The sequence below is a fragment of the Solanum dulcamara genome, chromosome 6, assembly GCF_947179165.1.
Source record: "Solanum dulcamara chromosome 6, daSolDulc1.2, whole genome shotgun sequence".
Taxonomy (NCBI): Eukaryota; Viridiplantae; Streptophyta; class Magnoliopsida; order Solanales; family Solanaceae; genus Solanum; species Solanum dulcamara.
Window position 1 is genome coordinate 68,333,447 of NC_077242.1, and position 18,556 is coordinate 68,352,002.

At 35.7% G+C, this 18,556-nt stretch overlaps 1 protein-coding gene across 2 annotated transcripts; it reads right to left on the reverse strand.

Annotated features, from left to right (window-relative positions):
* Positions 1 to 8,411: 8,411 nt before the first annotated feature.
* Positions 8,412 to 17,993, reverse strand: LOC129891316 (uncharacterized). Of its 2 annotated transcripts, none has more exons than XM_055966627.1 (6): positions 17,629 to 17,991; positions 17,478 to 17,533; positions 17,279 to 17,333; positions 16,874 to 16,954; positions 16,561 to 16,796; positions 8,412 to 8,957 (listed from the first exon to the last, which is right to left on the reverse strand). In XM_055966627.1, exons 1-5 carry the CDS (start codon positions 17,861 to 17,863, stop codon positions 16,573 to 16,575), a joined length of 651 nt encoding a protein of 216 aa, XP_055822602.1. In that variant the 5' UTR covers positions 17,864 to 17,991; the 3' UTR covers positions 8,412 to 8,957; positions 16,561 to 16,572. The 2 variants fall into 2 exon arrangements, with proteins under 2 accessions (XP_055822602.1, XP_055822603.1); XM_055966628.1 differs by lacking the exon at positions 8,412 to 8,957 and adding an exon at positions 15,830 to 16,237 and having other exon boundaries at positions 17,629 to 17,993.
* Between the last annotated feature and the right edge of the window lie 563 nt (positions 17,994 to 18,556).

An 18,556-nucleotide genomic window follows, 5' to 3' on the forward strand; every position in this document is an offset into this window, starting at 1 on the left:
AAATGATTGATGACGTTGGAAAGAAGACTCAAATAACGTTAATTTGATAGGTAATGGGACTCATAACTCTTCATATTCTAAGAGATATGTTTGAATTTGCCCCAAGTAAAAACTTATACCACAACTCAATCAATAAAGGAGCTATCAACTCAACTTTGTGTTGGAGGATTCTTATGACCGTAATTCATATCCAAACATCTTTTCACACTAAAGAATTGACCTTATCACCTATGCATAATTAGGAATCATTTGGTTCGGACCTATAAGCCTACAAAAAAAGGTTCAGATCTTACCATAGAAATTTCGGAGTGTTACAAAATATCAACTCACTTCCCTCAGTAAAATCATATCTCTATCAACGAAAAAGAGATCTATATTTATATTTGAGACAGAAGATGTAAAGATTCTCGAGTGGCCACAAAATTAAGAGACTTTTTTGAGGGAAAATGGTAACAAGTATGGGGTCCATCCCATAAATATTTTGTCAACAATAGTTGCTGCAAGAATTGTCAAAAGTTTGCAGCTCACTTTTTTTCCCAACAAAATACAGCAAAGTGTCATCTTTCTATTGTTCAAAAAAAGTAGGCAAGTTTGGTGAAAGTTGGCACTGGTCAACTTTCATACACGGAAAAAGAGTTCCTTCACCCCTATAAATAAGAGCTTCAGCTCATTGATTAAACACACTAATTCACAGAAAGAAAAATATTTAGAGAGCTGTGAGGTTTTCATAGACTATATATAATAAAAGGATATCGAGTGTTATCATTGCTGCATGAAAGGGCATATAAAGAAGTTCTGCCGGAAATTGAAGAAGGAGAACAAAGACAGAAAGGATAATAAAGAAGATGGTAATGAAAATTTCCTAGCCACCATCTCTATCGAAGATCTTGTTACAGTCCTTGATGCGAATCTGATAAATATTACTTGTGATGAGTCAAGCTGGGTTGTGAACACTGGTACCGCATCTCATGTGACATCAAGGAAGGATTTTTTTTCTCTTCCTTCACTCCCGATGACTTTGGAACTTTGAGTATGGGTAATGAGATTGTATCTAGGGTGATTGTGTTGATAAAATTTATTTGGAAACTAGTGTTGAAACTAAACTAATTTTGAACAATGTAAAACATGCACCTGATATTCGTCTGCACCTAATTTCTGTTGGTGTTCTAGATGATGAAGTATATGTTAGTACCAATAGGGTGGAAAGTGAAAACTCACTAAGGGTTCCTTGGTTGTGTCTCGTGGTAACAAATGTCGTGGTCTATACGAAACTACGGCTTCTACTTGTTCCAATATGGTGAATGCAGTTGAGAGCGATAACTCTTCAACATTATGGAACAAAAGACTTAGCCACATCAGTGAAAAGGGACTTAATGTTCTAGCCAAGAAGAAATTGTTGACAGATTTTCAAAGTGCTAAATTAGAAATGTGTGAGCACTGCTTGGCTGGAAAATAAAATAGAGTTTCTTTTAAGTTTAATCCTCCTTCAAAAAAGACAGAGCTGCTTGAGTTGGTGCACTCTGATTTATGTGGTCCAATGAAGACAAGGACTCTAAGTGGTGCACTCTACTTTGTCACTTTTATTGATAGTCGCTCAAGAAAGCTTTGGATATATATCTTGAAGACTAAAGACCAGGTGTTAGGTGTCTTTAAGCAATTTCAAGCTTCAGTTGAAAGAAAAACTGAAAAGAAACTAAAGTGTATTCGTACTGATAATGATGGTGAATATTGTGGACCATTTGACGAATACTGCAAGTATCAAAATATTAGACACTAAAAGACTCCTCAGCTTAATGGGTTGGCTAAAAGGATGAACAAAACCTTGATGGAAAATGTTAGATGTTTTCTTTCTGAAGCAAAGTTGTCGAACTCCTTTTGGGGTGAGGCCATATTGACCGTTGCACATGTTATAAACTTATTTCCTGCGGATGCTTTGCAAAGTTATGTTTCAAATAGAGTTTGGTATGGAAACAATGTTTCCTATGACCATTTAAAGTATTTGATTATAAAGTCTTTGTACATGTGCCGAAAGATAAGAGGTTAAAGTTAGATGCCAAGATCAGACAATGCATCTTTGTTGGATATGGCCTTGATGAATTTGGTTATAAGCTATATGATCTAATTGAGAAGAAGCTTGTGAGAAGTTATGATATCTTCTTCATGAAAAATCAAACCAATGAAGATATTAAGAAAGCAGAAAAGCTAAAATCTTTAAGTTCAGAAGGAGCAGTCCATCTTGATCAAGTTTCTCATACAAGTTCGTATGACGTTGGTGGTCTTGATGATTATGGTGATACTCAAAATCAAGTCTCAGATCACCATATTGATATTTATGATAACAATGATGTTATTAATGATGCTCCTGTTCATGAAGTTGTGGACGAATCAAATATTCCTCTTAGGAGGTCCACAAGACAACATATTCCTTCATCTCGTTATTCACCTAACAAGTATGTGTTACTCACTGAATTATGAGGAGGCCATGAAAGATGAGCATAAGTATCAATGGATTGAAGTCATGCAAGATGAGATAAAATCTTTGCATGAAAATCACACTTATGAGTTTGTAAAATTGTCTGAGGGCATGAGAGCTTTGAAGAACAAGTGAGTGTTCAAAGTTAAAATTGAAGAAGACAACTTGAAGTCCATGTACAAAGCTAAATTGGTTTTTTAAGGGATTTAGTCAAAGAAACGGTATTAACTTTGACGAAATATTTTCTCATATCGTGAAAATGTCCTCCATTTGTACAGTTCTTGGTTTGGCTTCTAGTCTAAATTTAGAGATTGAACAGATGGATGTGAAGACTGCTTTTCTTCATGATAACCTAGTGTCATGACCCAAGCCTAGGGCCTAGACGTGACATGGCGAATGAGGAACCCGAAAGTACCTCAATCAAGCCTCTTAGCATTCTTTTAGCCTTTTATAGGTAATGATGATAAATAAATAAGCGGAAATCATAATAGTAAATCTTCAACTTACATATGTCCAAGAATACCTCTAACTATTAGATTTAATGGGGCTAAGACAAGTCCCTAGCTCACCCTTAATTATAATAGAAGAAATGCCATAGTAAAATATCATAACATATCATAAGTTAGAAAGATAAAGGAGTATTGTTCCCAGAATATGGGAACTCACCAAAAGTAGTCTTCAATGGAATATCAACTAGCCACGTGGAGGAGAACGAGGAGGAGCACTGATCCCTACATGGTGATATCATGTAGGCAAAAGAGTATGCGTTAGTACTTTGAATGTACTAAGTATGTAAGGATGCATGAACATTGAGGAAAATATTAAAACATTTATGTAATATGGAACATAATTTAATGTATGCATAATAAATCATATATATCCTTTAAAACATTCATTTTATGGGAAATTAACCATAACTGATATTTAAGACCATGCGAGCTATTACATGGAATCCAACATAACCCCCTACGTTGGCCGGGGAGACTACTTGCCGGGTAGAACTCCGTCAACTTCATTCATTTTTTTAACTTTAACTTTAAGGGCTATTTATGGATCCATTAGCCTAAGCCTACAAGGGCTCCTATGTAGGCACATAGTTAATGAGACAACAGGTTGCTACTAGGATTCCCTTACCGAATTCCACCTCAATGTCTCATTCGGTGCTAAGTCAATCCCACAGAATAGTTTAATACTTCAAAATAGTCATAACATATAGCTTGAGAATTCAAAACATCATATTCGGTAGAATAGCTCATTAAAACATTTGGTAATTCAAATATGCAAGAATTGTCCTTATTGCATAAAGAATCCACCATTCATATTATTTCACCATTCTTTCATTTCATAAGACTCCCTTTTGATCATAGATATTGTTTTCATAAATATTTATTTGGAGTCAAAGCTTTCAAGTCAAATTTTATTGAAAACATAATAAAACTAGGTGGGATCAAATCACTTCAACTTGCAAATATGTATGTAAATAAATATATATAAATACTTTAAAATTCATTAATTAAAAATCATGCTTTAAACAACCCACCATGAATTTCAAGAACCTTTAAATAGATAAATAGAGGAATTACTTGCAAAACATCAATTCATACATATTAAATTATGTTGTGTCAAAATAGACCAATAATCATTAGTTTAACCATGATTCATATTATTAAGTAAAAATAAGAATTACCATAAGAAAATATTACTTGAAATCAAGAGACTTAATTGAAAGAGTTTTTTTGGACTACATGGGTGGAAGAACCCATGGATAAATACCCACATAACTTAGAGTAAAACTTAAAGAAAATAAATATAATTTATCATATACTTAAAATAATTTAGGCATGAGAGTGGAAGAAATACTCTCATTGAAGCCTTACATACCTGGAAACCGAAGCTTTAGTTGGTACCGAAAGACTTAATGAACACTTTTGAGTCCTAGCTTCTCTCCTTGCCGGAACGTTTTGTGTACTACCCGGAGTATATGAATCACCGGAATAGTATTTCTTCACTACTAAGAACTAAAACTATATTTGAGAATGTGTAAAGAAGTGTATAGAGAGAAGATTTGCTTGAGAAAGCTTGATGAATAAAATGAGGAAATAAGGTGGGTATTTATAGGTGGGAAAGATGGACCTAACAATAAATAAAATAATTATAAAAAAAAAATCTGAAAATTTAGTGGAATATATTGATGTCATGGATGATGTTAAATGGAGGACAATTTATGTCATGAGTGATGTCAAATGTATCTAGATCTTTCTATGGTAGGTGAAATGAGTTATTTTTGACAGAATACTCTTTTTGGGAGCTGCGTTTGAATAAGATAAATTCCTTATTAGGATTTGATGTCTTCATAAGAATTGTATATATGGAAGTCTAGTTTCCTATTGTTCAAGAATCAACTAAATTGGATAAACCTACAGTGAGATATGATTTTTCTTCTATAAATACTCATTTCCGTCACAGCATTCTACCTTACAAAAATTAATTATTTTGACCTACTTAACCTCCGAATCTTAAAATATGGTCTTCATAAAAGTTGTAGGTAATGATCTTGTGGTTACTCAGAAATTTGAATCACACAATTTGGATATTCCTATGAAAAGTTATGCCCAACATACAGAGGTTGTATCATGTTTAGGCGAAAATTGAAACATCGTATACAACGTTTTTAGGGGATGTTACACCTAGAAGAGGAGATTTATATGGAACAACCTGAGGGCTTCAAAGTAAATGGTAAAGAAAATTTTGTATGCAAACTCAAAAAGAGTCTCTACGGGGTAAAGCAAGCTCCTAGATAGTGGTACAAAATGTTTGAATTTGTTATGGAGTAGCAAGGCTACAAGAAGACTTCCTCAAATCACTGTGTATTTGTACAAAAAAATTTTGACAATGAGTTTATCATCCTCTTACTATATATGGATGATATGTTAATTGTGGGCAAGAATATTTTCAAAATTGGTGAGTTGAAGAAAGAGTTGTGTAAGTCTTTTGCTATGAAAGACTTGATTCATGCTAAACAAATTTTGAGCATGAGAATTACTTGTGTTAGAGATGAAAGAAAGATTTACTTGTGACAAAAAAGTACATTAAACGTGTATTGGAGCGCTTCAATATGAAGAATGCTAAGTCTGTTAGCACAGTTCTTGCTGGTCATATAAAGTTGATCAAGAAGATGTGTCCTACAGCTCGAGAGGAAAAAGTGAGCATGGCCAAAGTTTCATATTCCTCCGTCGTCGAAAGTTTAATGTATGCAATGATATGCACTAGACCTGATACTGCTCACGCAGTTGGTGTTGTCAATAGGTTTCTTGACAATCCAGAAAAACAACATTGGAAAGCTATAAAGTGGATACTCAAGTATCTGAGAGAAAACTCAGATAAATGTTTATGTTTTGGAGGATCAAATCCAATCTTGAAGGGCTATACAGATGCTGTTATGGCAGGTGACCTTGATAACAGAAAATTCACTACTGGATATTTGTTTAATTTTTCAGGAGGAGCTATATCATGGCAGTCGAAATTGTAGAAGTGTGTTGCACTATCTATAACTGTAGCTAAGTATATTACGGCTACTGAAGATGGCAAGGAGATGATATGGCTCAAACAATTTCTTCAAGAGCTTGGCTTGCATCAGAAGGAGTATGTCGTCTATTGTGACAATCAAAGTGCAATAGACTTGAGCAAGAACTCCATGTACCATGCAAGGATGAAACACATAGACGTGAGATATCACTAGATTCGAGAAAAGATAGAAAATGAATTTATGCAGGTTGAAAAGATCTCTACAAATGAGGATCTCACAGATATGCTGACCAAAGTGGTAACAAATGACAAGTTTGATTTGTGCAAAGAATTTATTGGCATGATCTCTATCTGAGAAAATAAAGATATCTCCTTAGGGTGCTTGGAATAGGAGGAAGAGATTTGTGGGGTCCATCCCATGTATATTTTGTCAACAAGAATTTCTCCAAGAATTGTCAAAAATTGCAGCTCATTTTTTTTCCAACAAAATACAGAAAAGTGTCATTTTTCTATTGGTCAAAGAAAGTGGGCAAGGTTGATGAAAGTTGGCGCCAACTTTCATACACGGAAAAAGAGTCCCTTCAACCCTATAAATAAGAACTTCTGCTCATTAATTAAACACACCAATTCGCGAAAGCCTTTTTTTTCTTCTTTCAACTTGCTTTTCTGCGTCTCTTACGATGGCTTACTTGCTAACGTAACGAGCAGAGAGAAAAATATTTAGAGAGTTGTAAAGTTTTCATAGACTATACATAATAAAATAGTCTCTGAAGAAAAATAGAGTGTGGACGATATATTAGTAAGGTGGTAAATCAAAAAAGTGTTATTCATTCTGAATGTGTGGTAGTCATTTTAGTATTGTACTCGTAACTACACGATATAAAATTACTTAATATAATAATATCAGTTACTCCTCTTGGCCCATAATTTTTTTCCCTTATTTAAAAAGGCTTCTATGTAAAAATTTTGATGTCATTTTTCCGTTTTATTTTATTATTTTGACCATATATATTTTTGAGTTAGTCCGCATTTTCCCAACAACAAGATGGGTCCAAATACTAAGTGATTTTCTAAGTTTCTGATCACAATTATTAATGGAAGTATAGACATCTTATATTAGCCTTAGGATTTAGTTGTTCATCAGCAAGATAACTTATTTCGTGCTTTGATCCTCTAGGTTGAACCTGAAGAGAAATAACTTTCGCCTTGTTGAAGTCAATATGTATGTCCAACAAGTTTACTGTTCTGTTTCATTATCTGTAAAAATTGTATTGTACAAACGAGCTGGGGAAGGAAGTAGCTTGCATACTCGTAGACGCTGGAATAGATGCAGAGTTACTGATAAAGTACAGAAAGAAAGCAAAGTTTGTCTAGAGTTGCCAGAAGAATGCAGAAAAATGATATGATTCAGATGAGAAGGAGGACAAAGGATAATTTTATTGAATTTTGAGACCACGCTTTTAAATACACAATCTAGCTGTGCCTCAATCTATGCTGATGAAATCGTCCCGACAAGATAATTCAAAGATTGAGAAACAAATGTTTACAGACATAAGCTGCAAAAAGGGACTGTTGACATGGTTGAAACACTCATCACCTCATTGAGGTCTTGTGCTACTTATTCATGTTGCCTAGTTGGGAAAAATTCAGCATATTGGAGGATCTCAAATTACTTTACTATATCATTCTATATAAGTGGTGGTTCCAAGCTGCGACCAAGCACATTCTTGTTAATATAGCTTAAAATGAGCCTCTTCTATCTTCCTTTCTGGCCTTTTGTGTCCCTTTTGTAAGACTTCCATGTGGTTTTTCATTCACCTGAATAATCCACGCGCTGAGTACTTCACCTGCCCATTTGTTCTTCCTGCCAATTTGTTTCTTTGATGTTATATAAAAAGGAGAATCTCAAATTTTTGTAGTCTTAACTAGGAAATTTTAGATATTTTATGTTCTTGTACTTAGAGTTCGTCTTATATGATGTTGTGGTGGTAAAAGAGTTTTTTTTTTTCTTTGAGTTAGACGAAAAAGAACAAGTCATTCATTGGACACTTATGGTAAGACTTTTTAAACTTTCTTTGTGCACATCAATTGCTTTTGTACTACCATAAATATTCTAATGAATTTTGTATAAAATATGCAATTTTACTCTACCATTGATCAGAGAGAAACTCACTTTTGTACATTGGTAGACTGAAACACCTTGTACAAAGCAGAAAAACAAATCATGACAATATTTATCAACACAAATTTAAAATATATGTAAATATGTATATCTTGGCAAAGATAGAACACATACAACATTCATGTTTCGAAGCGTAGTGTATAATTGCCGTGTTAGTAAACTAGATGGCTGAAGGGTGCATTTATGCATGGGCTTGCCCATTTTGACAACTCTAATGTTTGCCAAGAATCCTAATTCACAAGAAGTCAATTAAGCTATAAATGTAACACACTAAACATGTTCTAGATAGTAAATATCCTTGAAAGCTGAATCTGGAATATGCTTGCTTTTCTTCTACCCCTAACCATACAATCTTCTTCACCATTCTCATAGAAAGTGAATAATAAAAAGATCCTAGCTTTCTTTGCTCTACTGCAAAAGGATCCATGAAAAACAAATGAAACTATAAAAAGATAATTTCTAGTTTTTGCTGCACTATTGTACACAAAACTGCCAGCCAGCTAATTGATCCTTTTCTAACCTGTTTATTCTCTTACAATAAACAAACCTTACAGAAAAATAAGGAGCAACTTTGGATTCATAGCTGAATACCGAAAGCAAACTCTATTAAATTTTAACTTGCATCAGCGATCAGCGGCAAAAGTAGCAATTGCTGCAAAGCTTGTGTACAATCTGAGCATCTTCGTCATAGGCTGGAACTTGAATAAGACGCTTGAAAAGATCATCAGCACTAAATCTGGTGCGCACCTTCATGGCTTCGTCAGCAAAAAAGAATTTCTGCACCCATTGAATTCACATCATGGTTAACCAAAAGCATGACACAGACAAAGAGGGTCACACATTTTTTCTTAAGAAAAATGGTGTCAAACTGTTCAGGTATAAGTTCATTTTCTTTGCAAAGGTTTACTGTTCTGACTGCTTATCATAAGATAATTATCACAAACAAAAAAAATACTAGAAGTTAACACATCAAAAACTAAGAACAGTATATTAGAAGATCGACATTCAAAAGGTTAAAATATACTCCAGTCGAAGTTTACATGTCTGCTATTAATTATTATTTTCTTATCGCATTCTGATCATTTCTGAAAGCTTATTTCAACCATAGCTTTGCTTTATCTTAAAAGAAGTTTTGAACTGAAAGGGAGAGAAACGGGAAAAACAGCAGAGGGAAATGTCTCCTTCGGCATCACTGGGAACTTCAAATAACAGGAGTTCTTTACCTTTTCTTCCACCAACTTTCGAACGTAAAGAAACTAAAGCTCTTGTTGATTAACTTATTCTTCCCCTTATACCCTCCATTCCCAGATTCATCAAATCATGGTAATTCCTCTACTTTCTTTGCTCCCCCTTTCTTTCAATCTAGAACATCTAAGAAATCATCAACTCACTTTAGGCTCCTGTTCACCATATAATTGCTTAGCCATTCCACGCGGCTGCAAAAAAGGACCAAGTAAAGCAGTTTACTAGTGATTGAGAGTAATCTGCTCATGTTATATGATATTTCATCGTTAGCTGAGCCAAGATGCCCGCAAATTTGTGTTAGCTAGCATAACAAAGCACTTGAAACTTAGCCACCAACTTCCTCTCTTCATTGGCTCTAAGTTCATATCTGGCAAGTAATGATATTGAGGGATTTCCAAGAATAACATGCAATATCTAATCACATGGTGCCACACTCTTAAGACTCCTCCGACTAATCTTGTTATCCATCCACAATGTCATACCATCCAGCCAACACATAGAAAGGACTCTGCACATCATTCCCAACAGTAGTATCTCTACAGGTACCCTGCTATCTAATCTTTGAATGAGGCAAAGTGAAACCAACTTGTCCTAATTGCTATCTCTTTGTGCCTTTCATTTCCCAGCAAACCTAGACTTTCCGAGGGTGGGAACCGTCTTATCTTAGGGTAGGGGTAGCCGGCGAGACCTGGGAAAGCAACCCGATTGGGTGTCAGAAGTTCACCTGGCTGTTGGCTAAACAGAGACTCACTCATCCCTCTATTAGTTCGCTAAATGCCACAGTAGCTTCATTGGCCAGAACCTTCATTGCAATTTAGTGTCAGCATACATATTTCTATGAGACTTCTTTCCAGAACATATCAAACACAGCACAAGGCACTTAAACAGTTTTTAGTATAGGATATAACTAATTCAGTAAAAACAATTTAATAAGTTTATATTCACTTCTACTGCCAAGTTCCCACCAAAGTGATTTGTTTTACCTAGCAGCTTCAGATGGTGCTTGTTTGACCCAAGAAAACCTTAGCAGGTGGAGCTTTCAGTTGGTTAATAGATGCAACATGTTTCAGAGGAACCTGGAGTCCATTAGCCAGATATCTTCTCCTGCACTGCTCAGTTGCAGCAAAATTTCGAAAATTATTTTTCTCTATTTTTGGACAGAGTTGGGTGAAGCCTCAGTCACATTAGAGATCCCTATGAATGCTGGAGTTTTTGCAGAGTAGACAAAGCCATCAATAAAATTTGGAGGATGATCCCAGCTACTATCTTTTGGTGTTTATGGAATGAGAGGAACTGCAGATGGTTTCATGAAATTTCAACTCCAATACATACTTTGAAGGCAACTCTTTAACAAACCTCTACAATTGGAGTAACCTTACTCCTGTAAATTGCGCAATTAAATTAATTTGATTAGCTCCCTAAGCTTAGCTTAGTTATATTTGTACCAGAGCTAGCACTACTTTTGTATCTATTTTGCATCTTCTTGATGCCTTTCAATGATAGCTCTCTTAGTTCATCAAAAATGAACTTCTACTGCCAAGTTTTTTACAATTCAGTATGTATTTGCTTTTTATGTTTGGCCAGCAAAAACACTTTCAGCTAAACTTTGATCATAGGAGGCGTGTATATTTACTGCTAGTTTAGAACTCTAAAGATGATCCAGTTTACAAGCAATCAGACACTATTACAGGTAGCAACATATATGCTTTAACTAATTTATTTCAGTATTACCAAGCATTGAGTAACCATGTTACTTATTGGAGTAGCAAATACAGCAAGAAATTTGAAATTGACAGAATAGCACTAACTGATAACTCAAGATTTACTCTGAAACAAATAGAGAAGTTTTATAGATGGAAATTTTCAACTCTCCACTTATTGTATTCCACTACTTTGGGGGAATTCCCTTCTTTCATTAATTAAACCATTTCCCTATTTAAAATAATGAAAACTTTCATATATCTAAGGAAGTTACAGAAAGTAAAATCCACAATCATGAGGTGACTAATTAAAAGTCTGAAACATGTACCTGACTGTGAGCTAAAGAAATTTACTGAAAGAAATTGGATATATTGACACCAAACTAAAACCAACCTTCTAAGTAAATCCACACGTACTACCTCCACTGCCCCGATTCATTTGGTGGTTTGATTAGACATGTGGTTCATGAAAGAAACAACAATCTAAGTAAAATATGATTAAATTCAAATGATTGGCCTTGTTACCAAAGTACTTGTTTTCATGCTCGTTTGATCCATAAGTATTCAATAGATTCAAAATATAGAAAGGGGTCAATTTTCGGATGGAAAAAAGGGAAAGAATATCAATCATATTAGGATGAAGGAAGCACTGCATAAGATGTAATTGCCATTCGTGTGGCTCTAAAACCCATGTATGTTCTTATTATAGCATAACTCCAAGATAATAGATGTTGATCTCATTTTAGGGGCATTTTACTTTTCCCATGCATGTTTTAATGGGTTGGTTATGCAGGAGATTTGCCTTGTTCAAGAAAACCTCGAGAATGCCTAGTACTATGTAGTAGTTGTTATTTGTGCAATTCCATCTCAGAAAAATTTACCACCTCTCTCTTTACTACCATACAACAAAGGATATTTTGAATTTGTTTGTGCCCCTTGTGGTTGTTAAGTTTTTTTAGAGAAGGATCGAGTCACAGGAAAATCTAAATCAATTGACTTCAACTTTCCCTTGCCTTTGTTCGAATTCCTAGATCGACCTATTTTGTATATAAATTCAACTCATTGAAGGGAGGTTGAAACCTTAAGAGTTCTATGGAAGAGATAACTCTGATCTCTTGTTTTTTTGTTAAAATATGACTTACCGATTTATTCCTCAGAAACCCCTTTAAATACGAGTCTAATTACAGCACTTCCAAAAAGTCTAATTCCGACGACAACAGTACTGTTCACTATCTTCGTTCTACTGCTGTTCACTACCTTCGTTCTACCGAAATGGCTTCAATGCCGCCGGTGGAGCTTTCAAAGCCACCGGATGACTCCCAAAACAAGAGGAGTCTCAATAAGAACATAACCCAACAAACATCATCTTCTAATTCAGCCCATATTTCCTCGAATATGCAAAACGAAATTGAAATCGCAGTAGTAATTTCGAGTGAAGCTGAATTGATGCAATCTACTATTCACATCACTGAAGAACTGATTCGATCTCAAAATCGACCTACCTCCGGCGACATTCGAATCGATTTGAGTACTGGGGTTTGTTCTCCACGTCAAGGCGCTCCCACCACCAAAAACTCAGACCAAATGACCAGCGATAAAGTGGTGGAACAAACTTCCGACGACGACAATGGAGCTCCGGCAAACTTTTCAGGCAACCACCAATGCCAAGAGGTGGACTTCAATGAACCAAACAACCCCCACCATGCATTTTCCCTCTAATCTCAACTCAACAATTCGAATATCAAAAAGAATGCTACTGGAGCCAAAACTGTTGAAAATAGCTGCGACAATTCATTGAATGGCAAGCTGCAAACTGCTGTGTTGGACTTTGGCCGCAATGAGATTAATGGAATCAGCTCGTCTAATTTCTCCTTTGGTGTAACACCTCATGGTACCTTGTTAGATGGCCAAACTAATGACAAGAACAAGGAATCCTACGCCAATGAGGGTGATAACTTAGTGAACCAACATCAGCACAGAGTTGATGTAAATGCAATTCAGCCACAACTGCAAAGAGGAGGAACAACTGCAGGTAATTCTGATCCCTCTAACATGCTCAATTCTGCTGCTAATATGTTGAAATCCAGTGGAGTTGCAAATGAGCACCCTGGTACTACTGTAATCAACTCAGTGCAGGGCACAAATCATGACACTATCCAGATTGATAACAACCTTGAACCTATACCCAAAGTGTCTAAAAGAATGGAACTTCTGTAAGGCCATCACCAGCAGATTCAAAAACCCATCCATGTCCAAAATAACTATCCTAAAGTGTCTAACAACTTTGACAGACTGGTTCTAGCAACCAAATCAGTCCCTAACCAAATGATAATAACAACCGAAACACACAAAAGAATCAGTTCCCCAATATGAAGGACCTGGTCCCTCAACCTGCACCTTATACTGTTATCCAAACTTTTGCTACCAAACTTAGACTTAACCAAGCAAAGAATGAAGTTCCTATTGAACCGACCACCCCTAAATTCACTACCAAGCAAGGACTACCTGCTGTGATCTTCAATAGAGAGGATTTTATGGTTAAATTGGCTGCAAGATGTAAGTACACTCTAGTGGGCAAGTTCAGCAAACCCATGCCAAAATTGAGTTAATTAGAAGGAGCTTTATTCTTCAGTCTCAACTTTCAGGAGGGGTTAAGATAGCACATTTTAATGCTAGACATGTTTACATTGACTTGGATAATGAGTTGGACTACATCACTGTGTGGACTAAACAAAGAATGACTATAGAAGGCCAACTTATGAGAATCCAAACATGGACCCCTACTTTCAGACCTAAAGAAGAAATACCTATAGTGCCTATTTGGGTAGCTTTACCTGAACTGCCCTGGCATTGCTACAACAAGGAGTTTGTGACTGCTCTCTTAGCCCCTATAGCGAAAGTGCTCTACCTAGATACTGCCTCTATTCAAAAGACAAGGGGAAGTATAGCTAAGGTGAGGTTGCAGGTGAACCTTACTAAAGAAAAGCCATCACATGTGTGGATGGGGTATGATGAAGAGGACATCACTTTAGGGAGATGGCAAACAATTCAATATGAAAAATGTCCCTGAATATTGCATGTATTGCAAACACTAGGGACACATGATACATGTATGTACTGTTCAAAAGAGGGATGAGGAGCAGAAAAAAAGAAAAGAATTAGAAGATGCTAAGAAGAACAAAAACAAAGGAGAAATGGAGACCAAAGATCAAGAAGAAGCACAAACTACTAATGTGCAACTGAAGAACAATGCCTCCACATTTAGTCCTAAGGCACAACCACAAGTTGCTGCTGATAGTAAGGATTAAGATGGGTGGCAAACTCAAAGGAAAAAGCAAAATAAGGGACCCAACAATGTTCAGCAAAACCAAGGTCCTAGACCCACAGGAACACAAGAAACAACCAAAGATGTTCAAATACAACAGAAACATACTTTGTCAGGTAATAATTCTAATCCCATTATTAATTCTAAGATTTATGTTGATCTTGATATACAAGATCAACCCACCAACAAAGCTGCAGGGGAACAAATTAGCAAAAGGAATTCTTCCATGTGGAAGCAACCAACAAACCAAGACAATATCAATCATCAAGGACCAGGTATTGACTTAAGACTCCCAAAGACCCTTTCCCATTATATTCAATGCACAGGTGATGATATAAGGACCCCAGGTATTGACTCAATGCTCCCAACCCTCCTGCATCCCATACGTCTGATGCTGTTGACTTAAGACTCCCAAAGACCCTTTCCCCTTATATTCAATGCACAGGTGATGATATAAGGACCTCGGATATTGACTCAATGCTCCCAAACCCCCTATCTTATATCTCTATTGCTGTTGATTCAAAAACTGTTGGAGGTTTGGAAGGAAATGTAAAGGAGACCCTCGCTAACTTGCAGGATGGGGTGACCAAAAGGGGTGGGAATCTCTCTCATGTTATGCATGAGAACCCAAACACTCACCTTAGAGCCCCTGCTACCACTGAATACACTAATCAACACCTTATTCTAACTTATGACTTATTTTTGTCTTGTTGGCTTAAAAAAAGTGCTTAAAAGCACTTCTTTATTTTATCCAAAAACTACAAAAGTACGTCAAAGCTATTTGGCTTAAAATCACTTAAAATAAGTCAATCCAAACAGGCTATAAGAAAGAAGGGAATATGAATCCCCCTGAGATTAGACATTAGATCAATAAAACCACTCAAATTAGATAATTCTACCATAAGCAAAACAAATTTTAAAATCAAAACTGACGGCACTTCATAAATTTTGGTCACCATCTGATCTCACTAGACACTAAAAGATGAAGCCATAAGAATTGCAAAAGAACACTTGTTCAATAGCCCACAGCCATCAAAAAGATAAGTTCAATACAATGTATTGAGAAATGGTTGTATTTTTCTCTGTCAAAAGCAGTGGTTTAAAGGTGACAGCTATTACATCCAATGAAGGTGGACAGAAAAAAACATCACTCCCAACAAAAAAGGTTCAACCAGGCTGATCAGCCAGCATCTGGTATCATTTGCTATAGCAACATGCTGGGACCATTTTCTAGGCACAAATTTAAATCTTATATTGGTTTATCTTTCTTAAACAGTTGAACCTACAGTTTCATCATTCTTTTCTCAAACTTAAATTGTTTATTCAATATCAAAAATCAAAATCAGCTGCTTCCATTTTCAGGAAATACAATACATATGTCAGAAATGAAGCCTTCATAAATTTATTAATTAAGATCACAAAGTCAGAGTTGTTCTGTACAAGATGTTTGGGCACAATAACAGAAAAGTACGCCCACAGCTCCTGAAGAAAGCTAAGCAATTCAAGAAACGTACCCATACAATATACATCTTCTTGACATGGTCCAAAAGGCCAATATATGTAAGCATTTTTTTCAGAACATGTGCTGCACATTTTTTGCTCTTAAAAAATGTGATGTTCAATTCTTCCATAGAAAAAAAAAAGGAAGCCTACTAATAGAGTTGAATTATATGTATGTCCTTAGTATCTCTTGATGTTTCAAAAAAAACAAAACGAATGTCCTTAGTGTCTCCATCATTAGAACAGCGTGTTAAACTTGGTCCACATGAAGCTGCATCAGACAGTTCCTACGGCAATGTATGGAAGATGTCATGAATTGTCCCATGGAGAAAAACAATGGTGTTACTAATATGTTCAAGTAGTGTTGGAAATATATTTAAAAAATTATACATAAGAAATATACAAAGTTTCATCTCTATCTCAGCAACAAATTCAACAAAAGAAGAGGTAGATTTGAGTAACTTTATTCCATACCCACACAACATTTTCATGAATTAGGAAAATCACGAAAATGTTTTGAGAAGATAAAACAATCTGCCAGCAGCGCAACTACCAAGACCCATAAAGTAGAGAGAGAATATAAACTGGAAGAAATGAGTTAAAAATCTACCACAAAATCAGCTCATAGTACGTCTTCGCCATCACCCTCAGGCAGTTGTAACGGTCCCTTAAAACCACTCTGGTTTTCACCAAGAAGCTCACGGGCAGCTTTCTCAAGAAACTCCTGGGTAGCAGTTCGGACAGATTGCTGCTCAGGATACTTCCTCTTCTTATGAACAACTCTTTCCAGATACTTAATCCTAGGCCCGTCACCTTTACTGATTTCTCTCATGTTTTTCCTCTGCTCTGCAAGACAGACTTGTTTTAAGACAAACCAAACACAATGGAACTTGCTCACATCTAGAAAGTAGTTTAGCAGTTACCAGGTGTAAGATCAGGCAACGAATGCTCAATAAATCGAGTCGCACCTTGCGGATTTATCCTTGCTGATGGTCGCAATGGTGCTTAAGGGACAAATTGAGAATAGTCAGTATTCAACATTTGTCATTGATATATCATATGGAAACAAATCAAGCTTTCTAAACAGCACATCTTCAACAATAACTATTATATGCTGAACAAACAGAAATCATTTCAATCTCTACTGCAACACCTGTTCTTCAAAATCAAGAAGATGAAGTGACCATCATGTTATGGGAGGCAAACATGATACTTTTCTCTTTTTTACTGATAAGAACAATGGTATCATTTACTTTTTAGCCTTTCTGTCACAACTTCTTTATCTATTCCATTACCACCCAAAATTTTATAGAAAGAATCAAACTTACCTTTATTCAAGTCCATCAATTCCTGCAGTTTCTCTTGGAACAAGCTCAGACGTTCCTATATTAATTAACAGAACCACAAAATCATAGAGGAAAGTTAGACAATAAATTTAAGACTTACACCAAACCAACCAATTAAGCAATCACAACCAATAGAACACCATAGAATAGCAAAAGAAGAATCTCCAAGAAGAACACATACAAACTCTAATTTGACAGAATGTTCATCTGGGTTGATCCCTTTACATCTAAGCCTCACTGTAACCAATCAAAAAAACAATATTTACTAATACAAACAACACCAACATCTCAAAATTCACACCCAAAAAGAGAAAAAGAGTAAAAAAAATTACATGCAAAGAGTGTTGTTGTAGCTTTAGCTAGCAAAATCAAAGATTGAGCTTGTTGTAGAGGACCCATCTCGGGAAAAACATCAGCGCCATAAAGAGACAGGAATTCATCTACATTACTACTCAAATCGTCAATGTTTTTCGAGGTTCTTTTCACTGCTTCCCTCACTGAATCTGGTATTGCTTTACTATTACTAGTACTACTACTACCAATATCTTTCTCAATTACTCTTTCCATATCACTCTTCACCCAAAAAAAAATTGCAGAAAATTGAATGGGAGAAGAGAAGCAACAAGGGTTTTCGGTGCTGAACTCAGAGGCTTTTGAGGGAACTCGTGACTTTTTGTGGGTAATCTAAGGGCCGCTCAAGAGTTCAACAATCAATGGCCCAAAAATGTCTTTTCAAACTATTTGAAAGGGTCAATTTTACCCTTTGTTATGTTTTCGGAAAAATGACCTTATTGTTATATTTTTTTTGACAAATACAAAATGTCTTGTACCTAGTTAAATAGCTTTAAAATATCCTTTCTATTAATGATTGATTTAAAACAAGTGAAAAATGAATTAATTCTGTTCTTGAACTATTCAAAATGAGACAGTTTGGCCCTTCATTTAAATGTCACGCCTTAACTTAGTAACGCGATTGACACTGAATGCCAATTTAAACCTGAGTCGACCCTCATTGAATAAGTAAGTTACTATTATAAAACTAATCACAAAATCAAAAAATTAACAAGTATATATCACCTTAAAATACACTCTCGACCAGCAAGGCCCCTGTCAACATACATGTAATAAGCTCGGCTAATTTCAATAATTCATATAGAACAGGAACTAAATCATGTGCATACTGTCGAGGCCATCATATTGTCTATAATCAAGTAACACTATGTGAGGCATCGAGGCCACCATAATATCAAGAAACTTCTA

Coding starts and splice junctions, on each gene's coding strand:
- LOC129891316 (XM_055966627.1), bottom strand. CDS start 17,863: ATGGAAAGAGTAATTGAGAAAGATATTGGTAGTAGTAGTACTAGTAAT. Junction 17,534..17,628: donor TACAACAACACTCTTTGCAT/GTAATTTTTTTT, acceptor GATTGGTTACAG/TGAGGCTTAGATGTAAAGGG. Junction 17,334..17,477: donor ATTCTGTCAAATTAGAGTTT/GTATGTGTTCTT, acceptor TAATTAATATAG/GAACGTCTGAGCTTGTTCCA.